Raw genomic sequence first — 25,963 nt, 5'->3', positions numbered from 1 at the left:
AAGCAGGGGCACCGACGTCCTCCAGATTGGCCGTGAGGCGCCTCCTAGAACACAGGAAGTGCGCCCTGGTGTGGGCCTGCCCCTGAGCTGACCACTAGGAAGGCAGATCCGATTTGTGTCAAGGTCTGGTGGCATACCGTCCACAGAGGTGGCCTGGAGTATCCCATGATTTGCTCTTGATGCCTACAAAATACATTGACAGGAAAAATTGGAATCCTGGGCTTACATGATGCACAAATGACCAAAGTCCTCTGCAGATGTAATGGGGGGAACTTTATCTCAATGAAGTCTTCTGTTCCTACAAAGATGAGCACCCGTTTTGTTCTAGCATGCGAGGACTTTCACTTCATGTGCCGTCCGTTCAGAATGCCTGGGTTTCTCACTGTCCTATGGGAGCTGTGCTTTGTGGCACTAGACCTTAGCCCTGGTTGTGAGGGGCAGGAGTTGTTTGTGAGGCCTTCCCACAGCCTGCTCATTCGTAGGGAGGATGTGCTCTGACAGCACCGTCGTGGACGTGATTGAAGACAGAGGGTCTTCACTATGGTCCCATAGTGGCGGTTATCTCAGGTGGCAAGTCTTACTGTCCCAGACTTTGGTCTTTCCTCATTCAATTTTGCAGGAGAATTCATCGTATGACATAGTAAGTAGGTTTAAAAATATTGCTCTCCTACAATAATTTCATTTTCAGAATCCTTCTAGTTTGAGGAATTAGTTATTTCTCTGCTTTTTGAGTTCAGTTAACAGTAAGTCCTAGAACGTCGAATGCTAAAATAGCGGGACTGAAGAATAAAAACAATGTCTCGTTTTCTGTTGTTCAGAGCCCAGTGTACGAGCATTCAGCAAATATTTCTTGCCAGTAGCAATAATGAGACACAAGATAGATGACGTGTTCAGGCATTCGGTCCCTAACTGCATCTTTCCCTGCAGCCCCACCCTGTAGTCATTTAGTTAAGAAAATCAAGTTTGCCCTTGGAGACATTTCATTAGAGTAATTCTGATTATTTTCTTTTTAAAAATAATAATTGAGCTGACTGAGTTGTCTAAACAGTCAGTGTACACAAGAATCCCACCTGAAGGAAAAGTCAGAAATAATAAATAGTACGTCAGGTCGAGGGCAGTGCCCCGTGCATTCCCACTGCTGCTTAGACTCTCCATGTGGAGGCTCCCAGCTCCAGCTGCAGGCCCCTCCGCCCCCAAGTTCACACTCTTACTAGATACACGCTCACGGATCTGGTCTGCGTTTACCTGGAAAGGTGTTTTAAACTTCATTTTCAAAAAATAACAATATTGAATGTCAACTGTAATTGAAAACTTATTGTAATTAAAAAAATAAGTTATTTGAATGAAATTGCCAAAAAGGTAAATAAATGTAAAAAGTTCTGCCTTTTGGAAGGTATATTAAGATTTTTCTGGAAATTGGTCCAAGAAGAAAGTGTGACTATTTCTTCAGGCAGTTTATGTATATATGAATGGCTGGCAGGAGGGTCCGGAAATGCCCACCATCTCTAGTGAGGCGCTCCAGACTCAGCAGTTCCCACCTTGAGTGGAGTTGTCAGGCGCCACTCCACGCCCATGCCTTCTCACGTGGAGAGTTTGTGTGCTAGCACTATAGGGCAGCCCCGGTCCCTGACCTGTGGCTGAGTGGAAACCACAGGAGGTTTGCCACAGAAATCAGGCTTCGTCCTGAAGTTAGGGATAGTGTAACTAGTTCTTCTTCAGAGCTGTTATAGCATAAGTAGACTTACGTGAAGTTGAAACTGAGCCCGCCCAACTCCTATAGAAAAATAAGGCCTTATCCATTAAGACAGCAATTTCTGTTTGTGCCCAATGAAAGAGGAAGAGTAAATTACTAACAGAAAAGTATAGGTTTACAGAAATTAATCCTTCTACCCTGGGAATCGATTGGAATATTAGTGTTTGTGAAGAACCGACTAATAACATTTTATCTGTAGAGCTAATTCACCCATTAGCTCCTCTAATGCGTTATCTGTAAACTTCATTCTGTAGCTCGGAAATCCCTAAAGGGCCCCATCTGTGAGGGTAGCCATTGCCCTCACTGAGCATCGCAGAGGCGTCTGCTCAGGCTCCTGAGTGATGCTGTGACAGCAGCCTGTCTGTCACTCAGCAACACTCAGCTTAACATTCTCCTGATTCTTACCCAGCCTGAAGTAACAACACTCCAAAACTCCAGTTCTTTAAGTGAACCCAGCATGTATTTCCCGTAATACCCGTCACAAAGACCAGGCCTCAGTAGGCTCCAAAGTACGTGCCTGAAAAAGAGATGAGCTATCTTCCTAAGATCATAGAACCACAGTGGGTCATCTTTTTCAGTTCTTGGGATCTGCCTTTGGGATGAGAGTAAACAACGAGTGAGGCTAAAAAAGATAAGTCAAACTTTGGAGTTTGGAGAGGACACACACCCATGAGGCCTGCAGAAAAGAAGGTGTGTGTTTGCTGCCATACGTGTGCCTGTATGTGTGTGTTCTCTGCTTTGGAAGGTTTGCTTGTAGCCGTCTTCCCTCCTTGTACTTTTCTGGTAGGATATTTCAGGGTTAGTAGATGATTCAGGAGAATATGTTTTAAAAATTGGGAAGCTGCATCCTTTCCTGAGTCCGTTTGTAAAATGTACTGTTTCTCTGAACCAGGCTTAACCAGAAAAACCCCTTGTCTCCCTCAGATGGCACTAACTTTTCATATGTCTCGAGGTCCTTTCCACCATGTGTATTTCAAATTTAAATGGCCTCTGGTGACACGGGCAGATATATCTGACGGGGGGAATTACTTAACTGTATTCTGCCTGTTTGGCTTACTTTACGATGTCTGTTATGAGTTAGCTGTTATCCTGGAATTTGGTTCCATTTCAGAGACTGGGTGGGGGTATATGTTTTTGACTCGGCCTCTAGGAGAATTCTTAAGGAAAAGCTATCTACCCAGGGCTGCAGTAATTCTCAGATGAGGCGCAGAAGGTTTTCAGAAGAGTCTGTAAAGCACAGGCTCCCGGGCCCTCTTTCCAGGGAGTGCTGTCAGCATTGTTTTGTCACAGATACAAACCACATGCTCCCACGAGCACATTCCCTCCTTTAAAAGATGCCATCTCTTTGTTCCAAAAGTGAGTTTAGCACCGATTCTTGCCTATGTTCATAGTACTTATGCTGATAAAAATGATCTTAGGACAGTACAATTTGGGTTCCAAGGAAATCAAGTGCTTGCCAGACCCTTATCTCATTCGTCCTGCGCTTGTCTCAGGAGGTTAGGGAGGATGGTTCTGAGCCAGCCTTTGGGGCTGTGAGGAAATGACGGAGGCTGGATGACCCTCCAGGGCCACCCAGCTCGAGAGCGCTAAAGCCAGAGACGGAATGTGGATTTAATTACCTGTCACTATCTGAACCTCATTCTGTCACACAAGATCTGAACATGGAGCTAAATGTGTTTAGTATAATAAAGAACCATTTTTAAACTTTTTTCTTTCATTTTTAAACTTTTTTCTTTCTGTCTGCGTTTTTATTAGCCTGTGATTTATTTCATATACCCAAAATTTGTATTACGAGGAAACTAGAAAATATGGGATCACATATAGGCTACGATTGAATGAGCACCTTGAGGTCAAGATAAAAAAAATCACCGAGGCAAGATGAGGTGTGTATGCAAAATCGGGCCCCCGCCAGCAGGGGCCTGGGTATGAGCGTCCTTCTGGGTCACAGGCAACCTAGTTCTAATTTTTAGTGAGTAGGAAATTCAGTAGAGACTGATGCTTGTCATGCAGTGCCCCAAACTGACTATAATGTGAATATATGAAGCCACATATTTAAAACAATAAATGGTTGTAGTTACTCTCAATAAAGCTGTAGCACTGTGTTGGGGAGATGAGATTTCACGCAGTTTAAAATGTCAGTCAGCTTTGGGCAGTGACCTTCCATGCCATAGGCACTTGGGTGGATTAACGTAAATTGCAGTACAAGAGCAGTTCATGCCAACACATTTTAGATGATGGCTAAATTCACATTTTTGTGAAAGGAAACTTGTCTTCAGCCTCCATCCCTTGTGTGCCTAGCACAGAGCGGGAAGTGAAGATGAGCCCTGGTTCTGCCCTCGGCCCTCTGCCCTGGCTGAAGGTGCCAGAAGCAAGCGGGCATCTGGCCCAGAGGAGGCGCTCGGTTTGCTGGCCTCACCAGTGCTCCCAGGGTTTGCCCCAAGCAGGCATGAAATTGAGTTGTTTGATGCAGAAGCCTTCCTACAGGACGACACGTAGCTTAAACTCCTCAGACGGAATGCTCCGGACATCAGTTAGCCTTCTGTGCTCAGAGTGTAATGGTCCTCAGATGGCAGTGTTTCTCATTCAACATCGTCTTGTAGCGTGGATGACATGTCGCCGGAACTACCCCTTGTTTGTATCACTTTGCCTGCGGTCAAGTTGGTTTCGTTACCCCTCGTGTCACTCACAGTCACAGAACCTATGGGGGAGGACTCACTGTAGTTCTGTGGGGTATTTAACATAAATAGCAGATGGTTAAGGACGAGTAAGTACTGGCAAGCCAGGCCTCTGAGCTCTGCTTCTCAGCAGCTGGTGGCCTTGGCCAAGCTCCTTCACCTCTCTGTGCCTCAGTCTCCTCATCTAAAAATGGGATAATGATGTTACTCATCTCCTAGGGGTGTGAGCGTTAAAAACGTGTAATGTGTTTAGAACTGCGCCTTGCAGGTATTGAGCACTGGATAAATATTAGCTATTGTTGTGTCTTCATTTTACAAATTGCTTCGTCCACCCTCACACTCGGGCTGGTGGCGTTCCCTACTAGCTGCAGCCGATTGCTGTCTCCGCTGTCCCCTTATTTGGGCTCTTGATGGCAGTGAATTTAGAAGCTCCTTGTGGTCATTCGGACCAGATGCTCAGCATTCGTGCCTGGACTGAAGCATTTTGGTGGCTCAACAGCAAACACTGGCCACAGATCGAATGGGCGGTCACTGAATAAGAGGGCGACTCTTGCTTAAAACGTGTTTCCAACTGCTCATCTTGAATCCTGCCGAGTTAGCTGCACAATGGCCCCATCCATCTCAAGTGACTTCATGCTGTTCCCAAGGCAGGGACACGCTTCATAAATCCTGTGGGCGGCCCCTGTGTGCCAGCCCAGGACTGGTGCCCCAACTCAGGAAAGAACCAGGACACAGCTCCCCTGTCCCAGCCTGGTGATGGGTGGCACGGCCGTTTGTTTCCTCCTTTTGCTAATCTTCATTTTCTATTCTAATTGTGGCTTTTTGTAATTATTAACGAGTTTGTAAGTGCTCTCATAAAACCACAAAATGAATATACTCTTTGATAGCCGTGCTTAATCAGGAAAACAAAACCTCCGTGTTAAAGTACACATAAATGCCTTGGTTCTAAGAAAAGGAAGGTGTTTTTTCTTTTTTTCTTAATATAAAGTTTGGGTAGACATGTACCAAAAGTGTTTATAAGAATATTGGTACATTGAAAAGTCATTTTTAATGTAAACGTCACACTGCCATCAGAGCTACTGTGGAGGAGGATGACGAGTTTGATTCAGGCTTGAGGCCAGAGGGGTTATGCCTGTTCTTTGTGTGAGGGGCCCAGTCACCTGCTTACCTGGCCCTCAAACCTGAATTCTTCAGTTGGTGTCCCTCCATTGCAGACAAAAAAAGGCGTTTCAAATGAACTTTTATGGCTCGAAGATTGTCTTGCTCGCTCAGGAAATGCAGTAAGCAGGTTTCTTTGGGTTAAATTGTCCTGAGAAGTTCTTTGTTTTCCAGGGCCTGGAGACGTAAAGTAGTGCAGGTGGTTTTCAACTGTCTCCTTCTTCCCAGCTCTCATTACTTTTCCTGCAGGAGCATCTGCAGTACCTGCTCAGCGTGTCCTGGCAGCTCTCATTCTAGTACCGCATGTTCAGAGTGAGGGGAAGTGCAGTCCAGGTCAGCCTCTGCAAACCCTCGGAGCCTGGGACACATAATAGCTACCCTCTGATTTGCTTGACTTTCTACATTTAAATTTTGCCTTTTTAGTTGTTTCTTTTAAATTTAGCTTCCTTGCATCTAATTTTCCATTCCACCTCATGTGTATGACATAGTCAAGGAATCCTTCCAAGAATTATTTTTATGCCAGAAAACCAATGTGTTGGTCGCCTTGGTAAAGAGTGGAGACGTAACGTCCCAGAATACTCAGCATTTCTTTTCTGGATAAAATACTGGGTATAGTAAGCTGCTGATTTTAAAAAAGTTTGCTTTTTTTTTTTTATGGTAAAATCATATAAAACTTACCATCTGCACTATTTTTCAGTTCTCACGGATTTCTTTTTGTACCTCTGATGAGTGAGAACCTATCACAGTGATCCACTTTGAGACTCAGTAGATTTGGTGAGCGCTTCTGGGACCGTAGCATTCAGGTTAGCGGGAGCCCTGGGTCCATCAGGTTGCCCAGCCACAGCTCGGGCGGCTGAGAAAGTGGGGTGTAATCCCTCTCCTTGGGGTATTGTTCTGTGTACCGAGGCTTGCCAGTAATGGAGCTGGGCTCCCTAATCCCTTCACCAAGGCAGCATGCTTTGGTCTGCTCTGTGGGAAATCTCCACGAAACCACAGGCCCTTTTGTGAGGTTTCTGAATGACTGAGCTGTATTGGGCGGAGGATGTGACAGTTCACAAGAGTTGATACACTTTGTTCTGTAGGGGAAAGTGGCTTTTATTAGACCACATTCCCCCTTTCCCTTTGAACTGCTCTCAGAAAATTGGCCAGACACCCACCTGCAATCAATCTTGGGTTCTTGAAGTAGAATTATTTGCAGAGTGACTGCATCTTCCACCACCCCAGTCTCACCAGTTGTAAAGAGCCCTTTTCCTTGGTCAGAACTGGGCCCAGAACTCATCAGGGAGCTTGGCTTTTTCGACCAGGTGTTTGATGCTGTGTCTCCAGAACTGTTCGTTCCTGTAACGTAAAGCTGTCTCGTGATAATAATGTGCCAGGGAGGGGGCACTCCAAGGAGCAAAGGGGTGAGATCCCCATTCAGGGGTCTGTTTTCTGTACTGCCGTTAACTAGCTTCGGACAAGGATATCACTTGGCCTCTCCAGGAAACAGAAAGTAAAATTCTCTTTTATGTGGTGATTGTTGAAGAGTCACGTGGCTATGACCAAAGATGAGAATTTCATTCTTATGGGTAAAACCCAGCAACTTGTTCATTTCCATTCACTCTGGAGAAGATTCCGGCCAAGACCCTGGTTTGATTCTGCAAAGAGTCTGTGCATGCGGGTCATTGGCGTTCTTGGCGGTCCTTTTGGGGTGTCATGGGCAGGTCTACAGGAGGCATGGCCTTGGTGACGAGGTCCAGGCTCCAGCGGAGGCCATTTTACTGTCGTGCCTTTTAGTCACCACATTTATTTTATTAAAGGTGAAAAGCAGAAAGATTGTTTGTAAAAATCTGTCTTCGGAGGGGAACGTCACAAGAGTTAATAGGAGTTGTGGAAATTGAGCTTTTCGTAAATTGCAATCGTAAACTGAACACATATGGTCAGGAGCCCATGGGAGAAGTACGTAAAATATACAGAAGTGAAGAAGATAACTGTGAAAACTTGCACAAGATGTGTTTGGAAAGGAAACATGCATTTTAAACTAGGTAAAGGAAATGGTAACTCTTTCAACTTAGTGATGGAACTGGGTCACTGGGGGTAGAAATGTCATTGAAAGCAAATAAGACCTCAGCCATCCCTAATCATGGATAATAAATTACCTGAACTTTTCCAATTGGGAGTTTAATTCTTCTGAAATGCGGTAATAATTTGCATTGCTCCTCAAAATAGTTATTCGAAGTCTTTTATATCAAAAAAACAAAAAAAACCCACAACAAACTTTTTTAAAATTTGCAAGTCTGGTTTTAAAGAGAGGTTTTATAAGAACAACTTTAAAATATTCAGATGTGAACATTGACACAGAAATCACAGATGTCTCTTCTCTGGACTAGAAAACATCCATTTAATCCTCATCTTAAAGGTTCGTGCAGGAAGTTCTAATGGGAAAGTCAATTGGTTCTAAAGGGTAAAGACAGAAGATATACATGTTTTTTAACAATAAATTTAGCACTGTTTGAAAACAGTCGTCTGGTACTAGATTTTGTTAATAAGTTCTCTAAAGCCTTTGAAAAAGAATTTTAACTCAGTATGCAATTCTTTGTCAGAACAGGCTTGATTTTTATTTCTCATGCTCTGTCAAGTACACAGATGTTTCCAATACTTTTTGATTACTCTGTAAGAGGCTAAAAAACCAGTGCCAGAAATAAGGTCTAGCTTAATTCTCCTTCTTGGGCAGCCCCTTTCTCCCTTCCCACCCTCCCCCCCTCCACAGAACACAGCATATGGTTTTGAACAGTCTGAAAAATTAATAAAACTCCAGCATGAAGCCAGCGAAGGGCTGGTGATAAGGTAGTGTATCTTGAAGTCGTATTTCCTGGATTTCCTGGATGGACAAGTTTCATGGCAGTGTGATGGACTTGTGTGAGGGGCTCTGGGCAGGGGGGTGACACACGGTGCACCCGTGCACAGGCGGCTCAGTGGGCGAGAGCTGCGGCGGGTGGGACAATGTCCACAGGAAGCGCAGGCCCGGTGGGACCTCAGCAGGCTTGTTCCACATCCGGGCTCCTTCATTGCTCTTGGGTTCCCAGGACAGGACACATTCTCCTTTGCGTTACAGGGATTAACCACTTTCATAAAGCGGGGCTTCAGAGGAAAACTCCTCCCCAGGCTGGGCCTCTCCCTTTCACCTTTTCACATTAGCATGTTTGGTTCACAACTGTGTGAGATTTGCGTGGTTTCTCCACAGAGGAATTTGTAAAATATAGAAGGGGATTAAACATTTGTGAAGAATTCCCTTTGTGGCTTAGCAAAGGCGATTTGCATTGTCGGTATCTGTGCTTTATTATGGAAGTTTGTTTTGGTTTGGTTTCTGTGGTTGTCCAATGGACATGTGTTTCTTATTTTAAATATCTAAACTTTCTCTTGAAAGACAGGCTGTAGAGCAGAAGGGGGCTGAGTAGCAGGACAGGGGCTATTAGATGCAGTCTTCAGCGTGGGCAGGTGGCCTGAGGACCCTGAGGCTGGAGCTCGAGCAGCTCTGTGCGAGTGGACTGGTGCTTGCTGGTCTCTGGCACAAGGTGTCTCCCAGCCGCAGGCCCAGCGGACTCCCAGCCGCCCCTTCCCTGCTGCCCTGCCGCCTGCTCATCTGTCCTTTGCCTTTTTTGTGTCCTTCCGGCTGACAGAAGACTGGGCACGTTGCACACTGAACACAGGCAGTGTTAGCTCCTCAAGTCACAGAAGAAAAGCCCGTGTTTCGTTTCGGCTTTTCAAATGCAGTGCCTTCATTTTGAGAGCACACTCATGTGGCCTTTTCCTTTTTGGCCAGTATTTGACTATTTGCTGCATACAGAGCACCGTGCAAGGTGGGCTTTGGGAGACACTGTCCGACAGCTTCCTGTACAAACCCTGTGCCAGCCATTGTTGGCACTGGGGGCTCAGCAGTGGCTAAGACAGGCCCAGGCTTTCCCCTGCTGGTCCGGGCCTGGAAAGTTCACAGAAGACGACGCCAACCTGCTTTTGGATGCTGAGGGCAGATGCACACATTATAACCCACGACCCGGCTCTTTTCAGAATTGAGATGTAATTTGTTTATAAACAAAAGTGCGAAGGATTGTGGATACAGGCGCGACTGGTCAAGGGGCTTTGATGGGGGGCTTAGACGAGACAAACGGGGACTGGGGGACTCTAAGCAGAAGGAGTGGTATGGACATGGTGCACACAGGACCTGCCTCAGGAGGACACGGTCCCTGGCTGGGACACACGTGAGGAGAAGCCGCTGACCATGCCAGCAGGGTGGGCTGGACCAGCGCTAACCTTGAACCCTGAGCTAAGGAATTTGTGTCCGAGGTTCCTGAATAGTATGACGGCTCCCTGTTTTCAAAGGGAACCAGCAGCAGGGCCGAGGTGCCTTGGAACAGGGAGGCCACTCCCAAGGCCGCTGCAGAAATCCAAATGGCGTGAGCCTGTAGAGAAAGGCAGTAACTGGAAAAACATCCTAGAGTCCATCCGATGACACTTGGGGAGTGAAAAAGTGCGAGATTTCTTATCTTTGGAGACTTGATTATGACACCATTGCCCAGAGGCAACGTGGAGATGAACAGATTTGGGGTCAAGGGTAAAAGTCATGGCTTGGACTCTGCTTTGGAGGGACGAGGAAACAGCAGACCTGGGTGCCTGCTTGGGAGTAACCAGCACAGCAGGTGCGCTTCCAGAGCCCCCCAGGGGGTAGTGAACCTCCGGGGGGCTGCGTGGATTGAAGGGCCAGAGGGGACAGTCCCCAGATGGGGAGCCGGTCACCAGGAGGAGGGTGGTTAATGAGCATATTCACGCACTGCCCCTCAGGAGCACACCATCTGAGGGGAAGACGTGGGACACAGGCCGTAGAAACAGATGGTCACCGGAAGTACATGCACCTGCTTTGCTCCTGAGGCCACGGGGAGGTATTTTCAGAGCGTTCGTGGGTGTGCTTCTAATGGCCTACGAGGTAGCAGAGTTTTGATAGACAACAAATGGGAGTTAGCTTAGTGAGAGGACAGAAGAAGGAGAGGGGATTTCAGACCAGAATGTACGTGGCATGTGGGAAATAAGCCAGTGTCCATGGAGCGTATGGAATGAAGGGCATGTGGAAGCATGGAGGGAAAGAGAGAGCCTGGAAAGGGTTTGGGGTCAAGAATGGCCACTAAGGAGTATCCTGGAGGGACAAGAAGGGGCCAGAGGTGTGCTGTACCCCGTTTTTTTGGGATGGCGAGCCCTGTGGCCTTTTCCGTCTCCCTGCTGTGCCGCCCCCTCTCTGACCCAAGTGGGGTGGAAGAGCCTGCACGTAAACAGCTCGGAACGCTCCACTGTAAGACTGCCAACAAAACTCGCTTGTTTTATCCCCATATTTCACAATTAATCCCCCAGATGGCCTTCAAACAGAGTTTTTGTTAGTTTGCCCTAAGTTAAAAAATGAGCATATAGCACTTTTTGAGAATAGTAATGTCTCAGGCACAGAAAGGATTTGAGTGCTCATAAGAAAAGTCACGTGAGGTTCTGTCAGTGAAACACTCAGAAAATCATAATCAAATGTTAAAACAAACGTGACAAAGTAAATTGTCACATGGTTCCAAGGGAGCATTACGGGACAGTGAATGTGGAGAGCTCTTGCTCAGGCAGTCCGCGCCGGTGCTGCACCCACCGCAGAGTGGAAAGTGCACAGCCTCGCCACGGAAGCCCAGTGGCCCGGGCTCGCTGACGTGTCTGTCCCCTCCGCTTCCCCAGCTCTCTGGCGGCTGCGAGCTGACAGTGGTGATCCACGACTTCACCGCCTGCAACAGTACCGAGCTGACCATCCGCCGAGGCCAGACGGTCGAGGTGCTGGAACGGCCCCACGACAAGCCCGACTGGTGCCTGGTGCGGACCACCGACCGCTCCCCCGCAGCAGAAGGCCTGGTTCCCTGCGGCTCCCTGTGCATCGCCCACTCGAGAAGCAGTATGGAAATGGAGGGCATCTTCAACCACAAAGGTAGGCCTCCAGGGCGTGGGGGCAGGGGCAGTGCCTGCCGGGATGACACTGGTGCTTCTGTTCCCGCTTCTTTGCAGCCTTGTAATGGGCATAGCGCCTGTCACTCCCGCTTCAGCCCCTTGTCACTGTATCTCTGGGCTGTTTCAGTCCATCAGGAGCTGAAGTGGAAATGAGGACTTCACCTGTTACTCAGTAATGATGAGCGATTGCCTCATTTACCAGGACAGTGTAGTGTGGTATCAGTTTAGAGAAGGGGACTGTTGTTTTGGTTCCAGTGTCATTTATAAATGGAGAAGACAGCCAAGGTACTGTTCTCCTCCAGGTGATGCTGAAAACAGGAAGGGCAGGTGAGACCATATTCAGATTCTCCTTAATCAGGTTTTCATGCAGCGGGTTCTTTATTTTGTCAGGGTGAAATCCCAGAAAGCTGGGCCCTAAGAGTTCAACCACACCGTCTTTCTAGCTTTGCAAAGTGTCTCAGGACATCTCAGACTCCCCAGGCTCCCTGCACCGGAGGGAGGGCAGCTGGGCCGAGAGAGGCTGACCAAGTCAGGCAGGGCTTACTGCAGCTGTGACTGACGAGGAGGGCTTTGGAAAGAAGCGCTTTTAAACCGAAATAACAGGGCATTTGAACAAAACAGTGTTTGGCATTCTTCGGTGACTCTTTTAGATAACCGTAACTAGCAAGACAACTTTTCCATGTGTGTCTAGATGGATCAAAAGTGGGCATCTAGCGAGAGTGTGTGTCTGTTTCTCCTGGATGTCCACAGTGTGGCTGTTGAGATATCGGGGTGGTCTGCAGGTATAAAATACATGCTGGATTTCAAGACCCAGTGTGAAAAAAAGAGTGTGTAGTGATTTTATAGTCATTCCATGTTGAAGTGATGCTACATTTCACAGAGTGGGTTAAGTAGAATGTGATATTAAAATTAATTTCACCTGCTTGTTTTAAAGTGTAGCTGCTAGAAAATTTTAAATTACATGTGCGAGTTGTATTATATTTGTATTGGACGGCGCTGGTTTAATCTTTCATCTTAAGTGAAAAGCTAATTTGAGACTTTAAGCCCTTTTAAGAAACATTGGCCTCTAGTTTCTAAACTAACGCAGGATGGACAGCGTTTGTGTGCTTTGAACTGTATTGTGTCACAGCTTCATTTTCTTGCAATACTGGCAAATGGCCTATTTTTCCAGATTGGGTAATGCAATTTGTTCTCTGTTCCTGAGAGAAGATCACTAGTCTGCTGTGTTCAATTTCTTTTCTGTTAATTTGGGAACATTCCTGTCGCTCCCTCCATTTGTCACATGAGCCCTCTTTACATTCATCATGACACATCCTGGAGTCCACCCTCTGACTGGGCGCGGGAGGGGAGGGAAGGCTCGTCGTCGCGTTGAGCTGAACGAAGCTGTGCAGGGTACAGCTACTGATGAGCTCCCTCAGTTATAGGCCCGCCCATGTTCAGACCTGGGGCCTAAATAGGACCTTATTGTCACCCCAGTAAGAAACTAGAAGTCAGCTATTATTCCTCCAGGGATCCAAAGAAAAGACAGAATTTCCAGATTTTGGCCACAAGCTGAGCCATCCGCTTTCATATCTGGCGAAGCTGCCCATGAGTTAGCGCCACGTTGAGCTTCCTCTAATGGGACACTGAGGTTCAGTAGATGCGTGTGCTGGGCTGCCCACGAGCCCACTGCCAGAGTATTTCCACAGTCGCATAATGTATTTAAGGCCTTGAGTTTGAGTTAAAAATAAAGTATGTACAGCTCTTTTTCTCAAGCTAATCTGTTATACGCAGGGGCCCTAGTGAATTTAGCATCCTACAAATAACACTTGTTCTGGAAGGTTTCTTTTCATATGTGCTTTTCCTGTGGTGTGTTCTTTGCTTCCTAGTATTCACAATTGCAAGCTAGCCGAGAAGAAAGAACTATGTATTTATTACCCTTGACTTTGTCCTGAAAACTACTTAGGGAGGTTGGGTTTTTGCTTATTTTTAAGTTTAGATACCATTTTGATTCCTGAGCCCTTTTTTCCTGATAATCTGTGACATTCTAGAAGAGTTACTCCCTGCCCCTCACAAACCCTCTAACATTATCTTTACCAAAAAGGTGTTTCTTCATTGAGTACAACCTGTTGTGAAGTAACAGCCAGTCAGTAGATAGGGACTCAAATCTTACCCATTCTTTCCTTCTTTCCCACATTTTCAGTTTTCCTGTAATGCAAGGAAACTGAAGATCATGTGTTCCCTGCAGTGTTAGGACTTGGGCAATAGACTGGGGAGGGAAATCTTCCTTAGGGCTTTGACAAGCCCCTGCCAGAGCCTCCTGTCCATGGTCAAGTGCAGGAAAGCAGGCAGCAGTGACCGTGGTCTGTTAGGAGAATAGGCCTTCATCAAATATTCCAGACAACTAGGGACAAGGACCAAAGCATGAAGTCCAAAAAAAGATGCAGAGACTGTGGGAGCAAGAGGCCACCGCCACCTGGGGAAGTAGATCTTGATTTGCGTCTGCTCAGCCCCACAACCCTTCTTCCTGCTTTCATGTAAAAGGAGGGCGTGAGCCCACACTCGTGAGTGCCGGACTGTGGGAGCCATTACTCACGTGCGCCTGCTTACCCAGCATCTCATTCTGAGCCCCTTTGCAGTTTGTGATACTGCAGTATGGCCCCTTCTCGTACAAAACGTGCCTTCTGGATCTCCTCTGGGCAATAGCGAACAAGCAGGTGGCCTGCCTTTCACACACTTCAAAACTCAGGAACCTCAGGGAATTGTCATTACGTTTCTGTCTCCAGTCACTTGATATTAATCTCTAAAGACAGTTTTTCAAATGTCTTTGATTCTTACACCTCCAACCCTGCAGGCAGGAGGAAGAAACATAATTACTAATCTCTAGTTCCAGAATTTTCTCAGCCTTATTGCCTTAGTAATTTTTTCATAACTCCCCAGTCCAAGCAACTTAAATTTCTATAAATTTCAAATGTAAAACATGTCTATGAAGCTCAGATGTCTGTTTACCTAATTGTGAGTGATAAGCTATTGTAAGCATCGCTGTGTGAGTATGAGTGTGAATACTCAGATGAGCCAGGCGCTGCCGGGTCCTCGCTGGGAGCGCTGCCCAGGTTCCCTGCTGCGGGGAAGCATGGCTACAGTTGGAAATCTGTTGGACAATGAGCATGAGTGGAATATTTGAGCACTAGGTTTCTTTTATCTTGCTATATATTCCTGGGTAATGTGGGGAGAGGATAAAAATATAACTTATTTAAAATGAACAAGAAATGTAATTGGACAATTTGTTTTTTAAGGAGTTTTTTTTTGTGTGTGTCTGAAACTAGACTCCCGTGTGAAGATTACTCCATTTAACAACGCTTTCCAACATTGTTGGTTACATTCCCCATACTGTATTAACTACCTGAAACTAATTAAAAAACAAACAAACAAAACCGCTTTCCACGTTGTGGGAACGGCCCGCGTGGGAAGACTGCCGCTGGTCAGACTGGTCAGACTTCGCAGGCAGGCGAGCTTGGGGTTCCACTCTTGTCTTGCTCTGGCTGCCGTGCTGCCTTTTCCACAGCATCTTAGTCACCGACAAAACAGATACCAAGCACGTTAAAATAGGATAAGGACGCAGCAAAGCCTTGTGCCCATCGGTCTCATTTGTGTTTGTGATTTATACTGTCCGTTGTTACTCAGAATCTCTGGGGTGGACGTGGAGAGTCTGTCTCTGCCCCAGCGACTCCATCCTGCACCTGAGATCCAGGAGCTCTGAGTGCATTGATGTGCTCCTGAAATAGGCGCCCCATAATTATCTTTAATCTCTTAGTAAATCCAAGGGATTGTTCTTTCCTACTGTCTCAACTTGTAAAACATGTCGCTTTTCTCTATTTACTCACTCTTGGTCACAGAAAGTAAACAGGACTATCAGCAATGTTTGTGTTTTCAATGAGGCCAGTTTAAAACATCCCCTTTTTTATGCTCCCCTAGACTGAGTAGTTCGGCTTCTCTCTTTCTTCATGACCAAACTACCATATGTGACGGTGTTCGAGAGCTGAGCTCCAGGTGACAGCCCCGCAAGCTTACCTAGAGCAGGGCAGGGGTCACTTGATGGGCGGCAGGACCCAGAGTTGGTGGTGACAGGAGTGGAAGATGCTCCATAAAAAGAGGATTGTCTCTGTCAGTAACCGAGGCGTAGCTCTGAAGTGCACAGAGGCAGTCTTTCCACTGGTTCCACTTTTTTTAAGAATAAGGCAGGAATCCATCAGTTGTGTTCAGGAGGTACCTCCCTGTGCTCATACTCCACTCGTGGCAGGTGACAAGGCCACCTAGGGACGATGTCATGACACTACCTGTCACCTAGATTTCTACCCAGACTGGCGCAGTTTGAGTCAAACCTGGACAGTAACTTTCAGCCCCCACTGAATTGTTTTTTTTTTATTAAAATGCAGCTTTAAAAGAAGACCTTTCAGTAGTAAGAGTGACATTTATGGTTGGAGCGGTCATAAGAGGCCGTGTATGGGACTTGCCAGGTCTGTGCTTCGTGACAGGAGGACCTGAGTTCTGATCGGGGACGTTGCAACTGTGGGCCTGAGATAGGGTGGCGATGGGCGACCTCTGAGCTCCTTCCTAGCTCTGATATTCTAGAGCTAGGATATCATAGCTCTTTATATTTCTTATGAGGCCTTTCTCATAAGATAGGCCTCATAAATGTTGAATAAATGTTTGAATAAATGTTGGATAGATGTTGCAGAATTCACACAGTTCCAAACCTCGCCCTGTTCCGTCTGCAAGTGGTCTTTTTGCTAGTTCTTTGATATACCTAGAAGAAAATATCCACTTACAAACCTTCGCCTTAATGCCTCCGAAGTTGTTTATAACTACAATTTTTTTCTCCTTTGGATAGTGAATAGCTCAGTACTTGCATTTTATTTCGAGGAAGTTAAAAAGCATGATTTTTTTTCCACCCTGAATTTTTCATGAGGAAAACAAGAGAACAAAAACATGAGAAGTAAAACCTCTTGCTTGCTGTGCACTTGGGCCAGAGGCTCTCACTCAGCCCATACATTTCCCGAAACAGCGTCCCAGAAATAGCCCCATGTTTTCCGCGGTAGCACAGCACCTGCCGGAGGTGGCGCCGGCAGCTCAGGCCTCAGTCTTGCCCAGACTGGCTGCAGCCAGAAAAGAGAAGATCCAGGAATGACCTTTCGTAAATCCAGTGGTCTGTGGTCATTATCAGAAAAATGAGGCATTTTCTTTAATCCAAGGTAAAATTAGGAACCTTTCATGAGAAACTACCTGAAATGTAAGGTTTCCTTGGGGCTCCACCATCTGGCCTGTCTGTAAGCTCGCTGCCAAACTTTTCCTGTCCACCCTCCTCTGTCCACCTGAATACTTCACTGCCTTACCACCTTCTTCAAACCTATAATGTTAAAATTCCCTCTCCCCAACTTACTCATCCAGGAAGTGGACAACACACTTGAGGGTCTCTTCCCTGCCCATACATTTTTTTCTAATTGTGGTAAAATGCACAAAACATGAAATTTGCCATCCTAACCATTTGTAAGCAGATGTTCAGTGGTGTTATGTACCCTCACACTGTTGTGCTCCCATCACCACCACCCACCATCCATCCATCCACAGCAATTCTCATCTTCCCGAATGGAACCTCTGCTCCCATGGAACCCTAACTTCCCCTCCCCCAGCCACTGACAACCACCCTTCTGCTTTTGGCGTCTGTGAGTTTGACTACTCCAGGGACCCCAGGAGTAGAACCATATAGTATTTTTCCTTTTGTAACTGGCTTATTTCACTTAATATAGTGTCTTCAGGGTTCACCCACGTTGTGGCATGGGTCAGAATGTCCTTCCTTTTTAAGGCCGGATAATATTCTGTTGTGTGTATAGACTGTATTTTGCTCATTTATTCACCTGTGGATGGACACTGGAGTTGCACCCACCTTTGAGCCATTGGGAATAATGCTGCCGTGAACCTGGGATATAAATCTCCCTTTAGGTCTCTGCAGTGCATTGGGGAGTACACCCAGCAGTGTGATTGTTGGGCCACATGACGATTCTATTTTTAATTTTTTGAGCATGCCCACATTTTGTTACCATTAACTAAATACTCTCTTGTCCCGTCGTCACCATTGCCTCTTGCCCACCACATCTCCCAGCCGCATTTCTCACCCTCTTATTGCAACTGAAACACAAATCCAATGATACAAGCTCCTGCTTAAATTTCTAACGTGAATCGCTGTTGGCCACAGAATAAGATTCCGTTTACCTAACGTGCACAGCCACACACATGTGCACACACACCCTCTCTCCCCCGCTGTGGTACAGCAGTTAACAGGAGGGTTTCCTCCATGCTCCCTCGGCCCTACCTGACATTTCCTGTCTCTCCTCACCACATAAATAAGAAAGGAAAAATCCTAGAGGAAAAAAGTGAATGTATCCAGTGAGTCGCTGGCGGTGGGGGGACGGACTAAACCTTGGTGCAGTTAAGAAGTATTTACCCACAGATGGTAACCTGAGAAGGACGGTCCCAGTGAGATGCAGTCCAGGGACCACGGGAGACCACACGGGACTCAGTGAGAGGACCTTCCCCCGGATTTTAAGCGGCGCGGTGGTGTAGGTACAGTACAGACTTACGAATGTGGTAGGGAAGTACAGGTAACACAGCTTTAAACAACAGGATGGGTGGGGGCGAGAACCTCAAGCAGCCCCCACGGCGGGCGGTCAACAGAGAAGGGATAGCAGGGCACAGAGGGAGCTCTACGTGGGGGTAACCGTGGGAGAGGCCCTCGGGAATGCTGCCTCAGCAGGGTGCTGACGGGCAGAGGGGAGTCTGCTGTAATCTAGTATGCCAGGGTCTGTTCTGGGTTCACTTTAAAGATACACACTTCCTAGATACGTGCACTGGGGCTCTCACTTGAAGTTCAGACAAAGGGACATACTATTTACTCCAAGGACTACTCCTCAGAATCACTTGTCATTTCTTAGAATGAATGAATGACCCTGTGCCTGGAGGTTATAAGCTCCCCATTTGACTTTCGGGGTAACCACTGGCACCACCACTAGGAAAGTGTAAAACTAGGACGCTTTCCCTTACAATGCAGTTCGTCTGAGCCCCTGTCGCCCACCGTCCGGGGCCGCTTTCCTCACCCTCCCTGTCTGACGGGTTCTGTCTGTCTGCAGGTGGCTGCCCCTCACTACATACCTACTTCCTGGCTTTGGAGTGGCCCAGGTCTCTCCCCTCAGCTCTTTGTCCCTTGCTCCCTATGTCATACAGACGAGACCAGGTGACAGCTTTACCAGAGATTTGCAGGTGGTAGAAGGACAGGACTCAGAAGGCCACCAGGTGTGTCCTCTCCCAGGAACCCCAGGCTTGGGCCTCGTCACCTGCGTTCCCTGCCTGTGCCCACCATCAGCGGGCCCCCAGCTCAGAGGGTTCTTTAAAGCTGTTTGCCTCTGCAGAGCACAAGCAGTCTGCAAGATTCACCCCCCCCCCCCCCCCCCGCCTACAAGCCCCCTCCCAGCCCGGGGCAGTCCGGCTGCCAGGAGAGAGCAGGCCTGTGCGTCCCAGCCCGGCCTCCTGGCAGCCCTAGCACCAGGTCACAGCGTCTCTGCAGAGGCTGAGGTGCTTCTCTTCTCCAGAGATCTGTGTGACAGAAAACGGAGCTGCCTGGTCCGAGGCCTCTGCTATGTACCTTGTACCTTGGGTGTCTTGGTTTAAATTTGTTCCACACAGACATTATCTTTCCCAAATCATAAAACACTGCCCAAGTGAGTCAGGATTCCTATCTCTTTTAACTGCATGTGACTTTTAAGTGACCTAATAAGTTCTCGAAAAATTTAGGGCATTAAAAAGGCTTTAGTGACGTTAAAAAATTTAGTTGATGGGTCGGCCCGGTGGCTCAGGTGGTTGGAGCTCCATGCTCCTAACTCCTAAGGCTGCTGGTTCGATTTCCACATGGGCCAGTGGGCTCTCAACCACAAGGTTTTCAGTTCAATTCCTCGAGTCCCGCAAGGGATGGTGGGCTTTGCCCCCTGCGACTAAGATTGAACACGGCGCCTTGAGCTGAGCTGCCCCTGAGCTCCCGGATGGCTCAGGTGGTTGGAGCATGTCCTCTCAACCACAAGGTTGCCAGTTTGATTCCTCGACTCCCGCAAGGGATGGTGGGCTGCACCCCCTGCAACTAGCAATGGCAAATGGACCTGGAGCTGAGCTGCGCCTCCACAACTAAGACTGAAAGAACAACAACATGACTTGGAAAAAAAGCCTGAAAGTACACACTGTTCCCCAATAAAGTCCTGTTCCCCTTCCCCAATAAAATCTTTTTAAAAAAATTTAGTTGAATATATGGTGATTCTGGTGTGTTTAGACATTTGCTTGACGCCAGATTGCCCCATCTTAATCAGAAACACTCCAGGCACACCTGTGCACAGACATTTCAAACCTCTGTCTACCCGCATATTCTTCAAAAACATACAGTGGAAGATCTATATACTTTTTTAAAAAATTGGCTTGGAAAAGGGCAATTTTTTGTCTGTTTGAACAGCTGCTGATGTAAATCCCTGTGGGAAGCCACACTGAGAAGCCGAGAGCTGCCCCGAGAACGAGACGTTGTCTTTCTCCTGAGCACCGTCTCCAAGGCTGGATGATCCCCCAGAGACCTGTGATTAAGGAGAGTTTTCTGTGCAGCGTGTAATTAGGGAGCCACACAGTGGGCCATTGTGCTGCGGAAGGCTTCATGTCGGAGGTATCTTCATGTTCCGACTTTATATTACAGTGTTTATTAAAACAGGAAAAATATGAGCCAGGTATTGGCACCCCCCATAGAAGATCACAAAATTATATATATATATGTATGTATTTATGTGTGTGTGTGTGTGTGTGTGTGTGTGTGTGTGTGTGTATGTGTGAAGCAGAGTCATAAACAAAGAACGAGAGAACAACCTTCCCACACTTGGCTTGAATTGGCCACGACACTGCGTTTAGAAAGATATGTAATCAAGGGAGAAGAGCTCACCAGGGAAAACAGAAGTGCCCCTGCCCACGGTGCCTCACAGGCTGGGCAGGGCGGCTGCAGGTCCAGGGCAGGGGGTCCGCTTCCTACTTCTCTGGAGACTCTACTTCTTTAACTGCCTCCTTTGTGACATTCGGAGAGAACAGACTCTACAATTTACTAGACAAGTTGGGGGTTTCTCTTTTAAATTTATTCACTCTTACTAGCATCTAAAGAAACTGAAAAATGACAGAGAGTGTGTTTGTCTAAGGCACAGTGTGCTGCTTTTCGTTAGGTATTTTGAAAATGGATAAATGCTCTACATGGAAGGAAACAGTTGTATGTTGGCTCAGAGTAAGTTCACGCTTGTCTCATGAGTTTGTGGATTGTGGCTCTGACAACACCTGGTGAAGTAGCACCTGAGAAGTGTGTGCCAGACAGCCCAGGTGTGCTGCGGCCTTCTGTTCCTTTCTCCTTTCAGAGAAGCCCGAGATGATTTTGTAACTGTTTTGTGTTCCTAGAGCTAGCTTTCCCACAAAGAGGTAGAATTTTGAAAGATTTGACTGTAGGTCCTGATAATGAGCTGAAAATGCAATGAGAAGGGAAAATACCGTCACAGATTCTGGCTAATTCTGAAGGAGGGGGCCCTGAAAATTTTTGAATCACATATCCCCGATCAAATCTGATGAAAGCCATGGTCCTAATCCCCAGAAAACATATGTAGGTACAAAATTTCACACGATTTCAATGACCCCACATTCAGAACTTCTAAAGAAGGGAAGAAAACCCAAATGTAAACACTTTCTTTTAGACATTTCATGTGGTTCAAAATAACACCATGAAGAGCTCTATAAACTGAGAAGTCTTTTCCTATAGTCCCACTTGCTGTGTGTAGAAAGCCATTTTTATTGGTTTCCAACTTCCGCTTCTGGTACTTTGTTAGGCAAATACAATCATGTAGTCATTCCTCCCTCCATTTTTTCTTTTCTTTTAATTAGTTTCAGGTGCACAAAACAATGTAATAGACATTTACCCCCCTCACAAAGTGATAATCCCCCTCCCCCAATCTACTACCCCTCTGACATCATATGTAGCTGTTACAGTTCCATTGACTCTATTCCCTATGTCCCTCCATTTTCATACATAGAAAGTAGTGTGCTTTGCACCTGACTTTTTTCACTTGGCTCTGTGTACCTTTTAGAAAGGACTGGTGCATAGAGAACTGCCTGGTCCTTTTCTGCACGTGGGCAGTACTTATGCACACAGCATGAGTTATTAACTATTAGCAGTGGCTTACTCAATGCAGGTATATCAGTAACTTGGAAATTAGAAGTGGGATTGTTGGGATGGAGGTTAAGTGCATTTATGGAAAACAAACTTTTGAAGGGGAATCCCCTGAATCATAAATTAACTGCCTCAGAATATCACAGTAAACATGCTATACTGACATTTGCTTTTATATTTTTAATTTTAACATATTTTTAATGATGTTTGAACTGTACCAAACCCCTTGAATTCTCTTTAATTTCATTTTATCCACTTAGGGAAAAAGAACAACAACTGTCCTTCCTCTTTGAATAAGGTTGCTCTTTAAAATTATTTTTATTAATTAAATCACAAGTCTCCGTGTGACTCCTGTGAGGTGAGATTTTAAAGGACATTTTCCTATGGAGCTCTGTACAGGAGCATGCAATAAAATATGAATGTAGATAATATTTCACCAGTGTTGGCATTTTCATTATAGATTTAGTCAAAAGGGTGCAAATTAGAAGTTTGCCACTAAATGTAATGATTTCCCAAGAACCAGTAGCTTCCTTCAGTCTGTGTATAAAAATAGCTTTTTGTGGTGCCACTGTTTTGCCTTCCATCCGTGGAGTCAAACCACAGCATCACTGTGACAAACACACGCATGAGACAGTGCTGTCTGGGGTTTCCAGAATGGGCTTGCCCGTCTGCATCTGGTCCTGGTACTTTCTGAGGGACTCACTTTCTTATCACTAACATTTCACAGTGAATGTTGGAAAATACTGTTTCTAAAACCCTCCCATTCTAACCCCCATCTTTATTGACACTATAGAAGGATTTTGGAAAGCAGAGAGAGGGCGTGGAGGTTGGAGGTCAGTCAGCGGGTGGAGGAGGCTGACCTTTGAACTTTCACTCCCACAGCCAGCATTGCATAGGACAAGGGCCCTGGCTCACTCTCTGGTGTCCCATGTGGATCAGAGCGGCCCCCTGGGACCTTCTGAGGTGCTTCAGTGTCTGAGCTGTCGAGGCACGTTCTCGTGTAGTCTGACCGGCAGCAGTCTGGACAGCTCCTCATTCCACAAAGCAGACTGTTTAAGAGGCTCATCATTTTCTCAGAACTTTTCTAGCCAGGCATAGGACAGGGCACCCAGGTGTTTATTATTTGAAGGGCCCTTTCCAACATTCAAGAGGACAGTAAACAGCTTCACTGGCCTTGGCCACACTGCAAGGAAGCTCTGGAATTCCATGTTAGTTTTCATTGTAATGTAGCCCTTTGTGCTCAGTGGCCTCCTTTCCCTCCCCAGCCCATTTTCCAAAGTCTGTAGCGCTTTGCATTTACTAGAAGGAGAGAACATTAAAGTTCTGTTCCTAGAGATAAGTTTCCCACTGTCTCAAATATAGACCATTTCAGTTCTGGATTACGGAACAGACTTATCCGAGGAGGGAAAAACAATGTATTCGTCAGCTCTGGCTGCCATAAAAAAATGCCACAGACATGGCTTCAGCACCAGAAATTTACTTTCTCATAGCTCTAGAAGCTAGAAGTCCAAGATCAAGGTGTTGGCAGTGACGGTTTCCTCGGAGGCCTCTCTACTCGGCTTGCAGACGGCCGCCTTCTCGCTGTGTCCTCACATGGCCTCTACCCTGTGTGCACCCCCGGGTGTGTCTGTCCAATTTTCCTGTTCCTATGAGGACCCTGGTCATATGAGATTAAAATCTACCCTAACGGCTTCATTTTAACTTAATCGCATCTTTAAAGATGCTATCTCCAAGTACGGTTACAATCTGAGGTACTGGGCCTTAGGACTTCAACACATTTTACAAACAGATTTTATGGGGATGCAGCCCATAACAAGGGCACTGTTGGAGCCTTAGAAAATTAATAGGAATAACAGGATATGTTGAGGGGTTGCAGTGTGCCAGGCCCTGTGCTGTTTTTCTTGTCTCTACATTTGAGTCCTCAGGATGCCCCTGTGGTAGTGTATACTTTTATCACCCGTTTCATGATAAGACATGGAGGCACGGAGAAATTAACTCAGTGAGGCCTAGTCAGTGATGGAGAATGGGGCTTTAAAAACAGCAGTCAGGCTTGAGGGCTCAAATGCGTAACCACTGTGCATCCTGCCCTCCATGCAAGCTGGTGGTCCAGGGAGGACGCTGTTGCCTCTAGAAGGAAGCTCTGTTGCCCAAACCCAGTCACTTGTGGAAGAGCTGATTCCAGAAGCCGGGCTCTGAAGCCCACTACACACATTGCTTTCCTGGAGCTGCGTACGTTCCTGAGAGACCATGACCCCTCCGACAATCCCTTGAGAAGGATCTATGTTCAGCTTCTGATTTGAATTATGATACAATTGCAGTTGCCTTCCACCATCCAAAGAAGTCGTCTTACTGGAAATCTGGTCTTTTCCCCTCTGTGGGCCTCTTCTCTTCGTGCTCTTTCCCCTAGTTCAGCACAGAACTTGAGTCATAGTGGGCTTGTTCTGAGTCAATGAATGGAAGAACCAATCACAAAAGTAAAAACAATTTTTTAAAATCAATTTGCATCCAGGAATAGACGTTTTCTGCTCAACTCCATATGCTCTTCCCCTACAAAAAAAAAAAAAAATCGCAATCAGCTGCATAGTATCCCAGCTCTTCCTTGAAAGAGCTGAACAAAGCCTCCTGTCCGGCCTCCCGTTCTCCTGACCCTCCGCTGAGTGATGCTGTCCCTCCATCACCTCCATCACTCACTCTCCGAAGTTTAACAATTGGGACATCACAAGCACGGATTCGCTGTCAGGGGTTGGCGACATCGCTCTAATTTTTTGAACACTATTGTTTTTGTTATTTTTTTTTAGGGAACACATTTGTGAGGCTACCGTCTCATGTTGCCATTCTGCAAATAGTCCACAGTGCTGATGCAAACAGAGAATGTCACATAGCGAGTTAAAGTGCGATGTAAAAAAGGCGCATTTGAATGTTTGTTTTGTTAAAGAAAGAGAAAAACTCACATCGCTTGTGAAAAGATAGTAAGTAAAGCAATGAAAAGGACCCTATGGGATTTTTGGCACCCAGATGCAGTGGTTGAATGCCCAATAAAGGTGCTTTTGTGGATTGGCCACTGTGCTGGAAAGCAGCAGGAAATAATGTGCTGAATGGAGCCCTGAGAAGCAGGATTTAGTCATCCAGTCCTTTCCCTCCAGAGAGGGAGCTGTGTTATCTGTGGGGTAAGAAACCACACAAAACGTCCTCTGAACAGGAGTATCTTTGTGCGTGGAACCTAGAAACCAGTGCAGCTGTGCTGAGGCCAGCATTGGGGGGTATGGGGGGGGGGGGCAGGAAACAGCCTGGAATCCCGTCCTGGGAAAGCCACACGCTCTCCTGGAGTCCCCACCCCCAACCGCAGAACTGGGGGTGGTTTCAGGAGCTGCTTGAGGAGAGACCACTGAAAATGTATCAGAATTACTGGTAATGTTTCAAGACCAAACACTGCTGATTTTTAGAGGAAGTTTTAAATACTATTCCCAGTGGTGACAGCATTTGAGTTTCAATCTTGAAATGTAGCTGACACTGTTTTATACATGTACCCTACGTCTTCCTTTTAGGGTTTTGGGGACCTTTTCATCCTACATTAATGGCTTGATTATTAGTGTTTCCTTTCTCTTTAAAAACTGCTGTAATCATAATAGAAAGACTTTAGGTCCTTTGGCTTATCTGAATTTTAGTTTTACAAAGGGCTTTAAGTATACCTTCAGTCCTGATTTTAGGAGTATTAGTTGTATGTAGACCTTTTTATTAGATTTTTTTTATTGAGACCTCTGTAGCAAAAACGACCTCGTCTCAGTTTTTTGAACAGGTAAATAACAGATACTTGAATATTGAAGTTCTAATTTTGAATATTTGAGGCATAATTATCACAAAAGAAGGTTATATGAAAAGTGGTTGTGGGAGGGCATTCATTTTGACCAAAAGAATTTCTTTTCAACCAACCTAAATAAAAATGCCTCTATTTTCATGAGAGTGAGATTGGCTATTATAGTTTTGCCCCATAAATGTGCAAACAAATAATGATTTTATATTTATTCAGGATATTTTTTCCATATATCGTAGATCCCTTTATTCATAGGTCATTAATTTGCCCCTGTTTCTTTTCCCACAAAAGTTCTCTGACTTGGCCTA

At 46.2% G+C, this 25,963-nt stretch overlaps 1 protein-coding gene across 4 annotated transcripts in view; it reads left to right on the top strand.

Moving 5' to 3' along the window:
* Positions 1-25,963, top strand: part of TRIO (trio Rho guanine nucleotide exchange factor) — a gene marked incomplete at its 5' end in the record, with an annotated part of 321,447 nt that overhangs the window by 231,542 nt on the left and 63,942 nt on the right. For all 4 annotated transcript variants that reach the window (XM_081053954.1, XM_081053955.1, XM_081053957.1 and 1 more), the window contains one exon: positions 11,323-11,566. In XM_081053954.1, coding sequence (XP_080910080.1) covers positions 11,323-11,566 — 244 coding nt within the window. The remainder of the gene's footprint in view (positions 1-11,322; positions 11,567-25,963) is intronic.

Source organism: Rhinolophus hipposideros (assembly GCF_964194185.1).
Source record: "Rhinolophus hipposideros genome assembly, chromosome: 7".
Classification (NCBI taxonomy): Eukaryota; Metazoa; Chordata; class Mammalia; order Chiroptera; family Rhinolophidae; genus Rhinolophus; species Rhinolophus hipposideros.
This window is presented reverse-complemented; position numbering and strand designations above follow the sequence as displayed.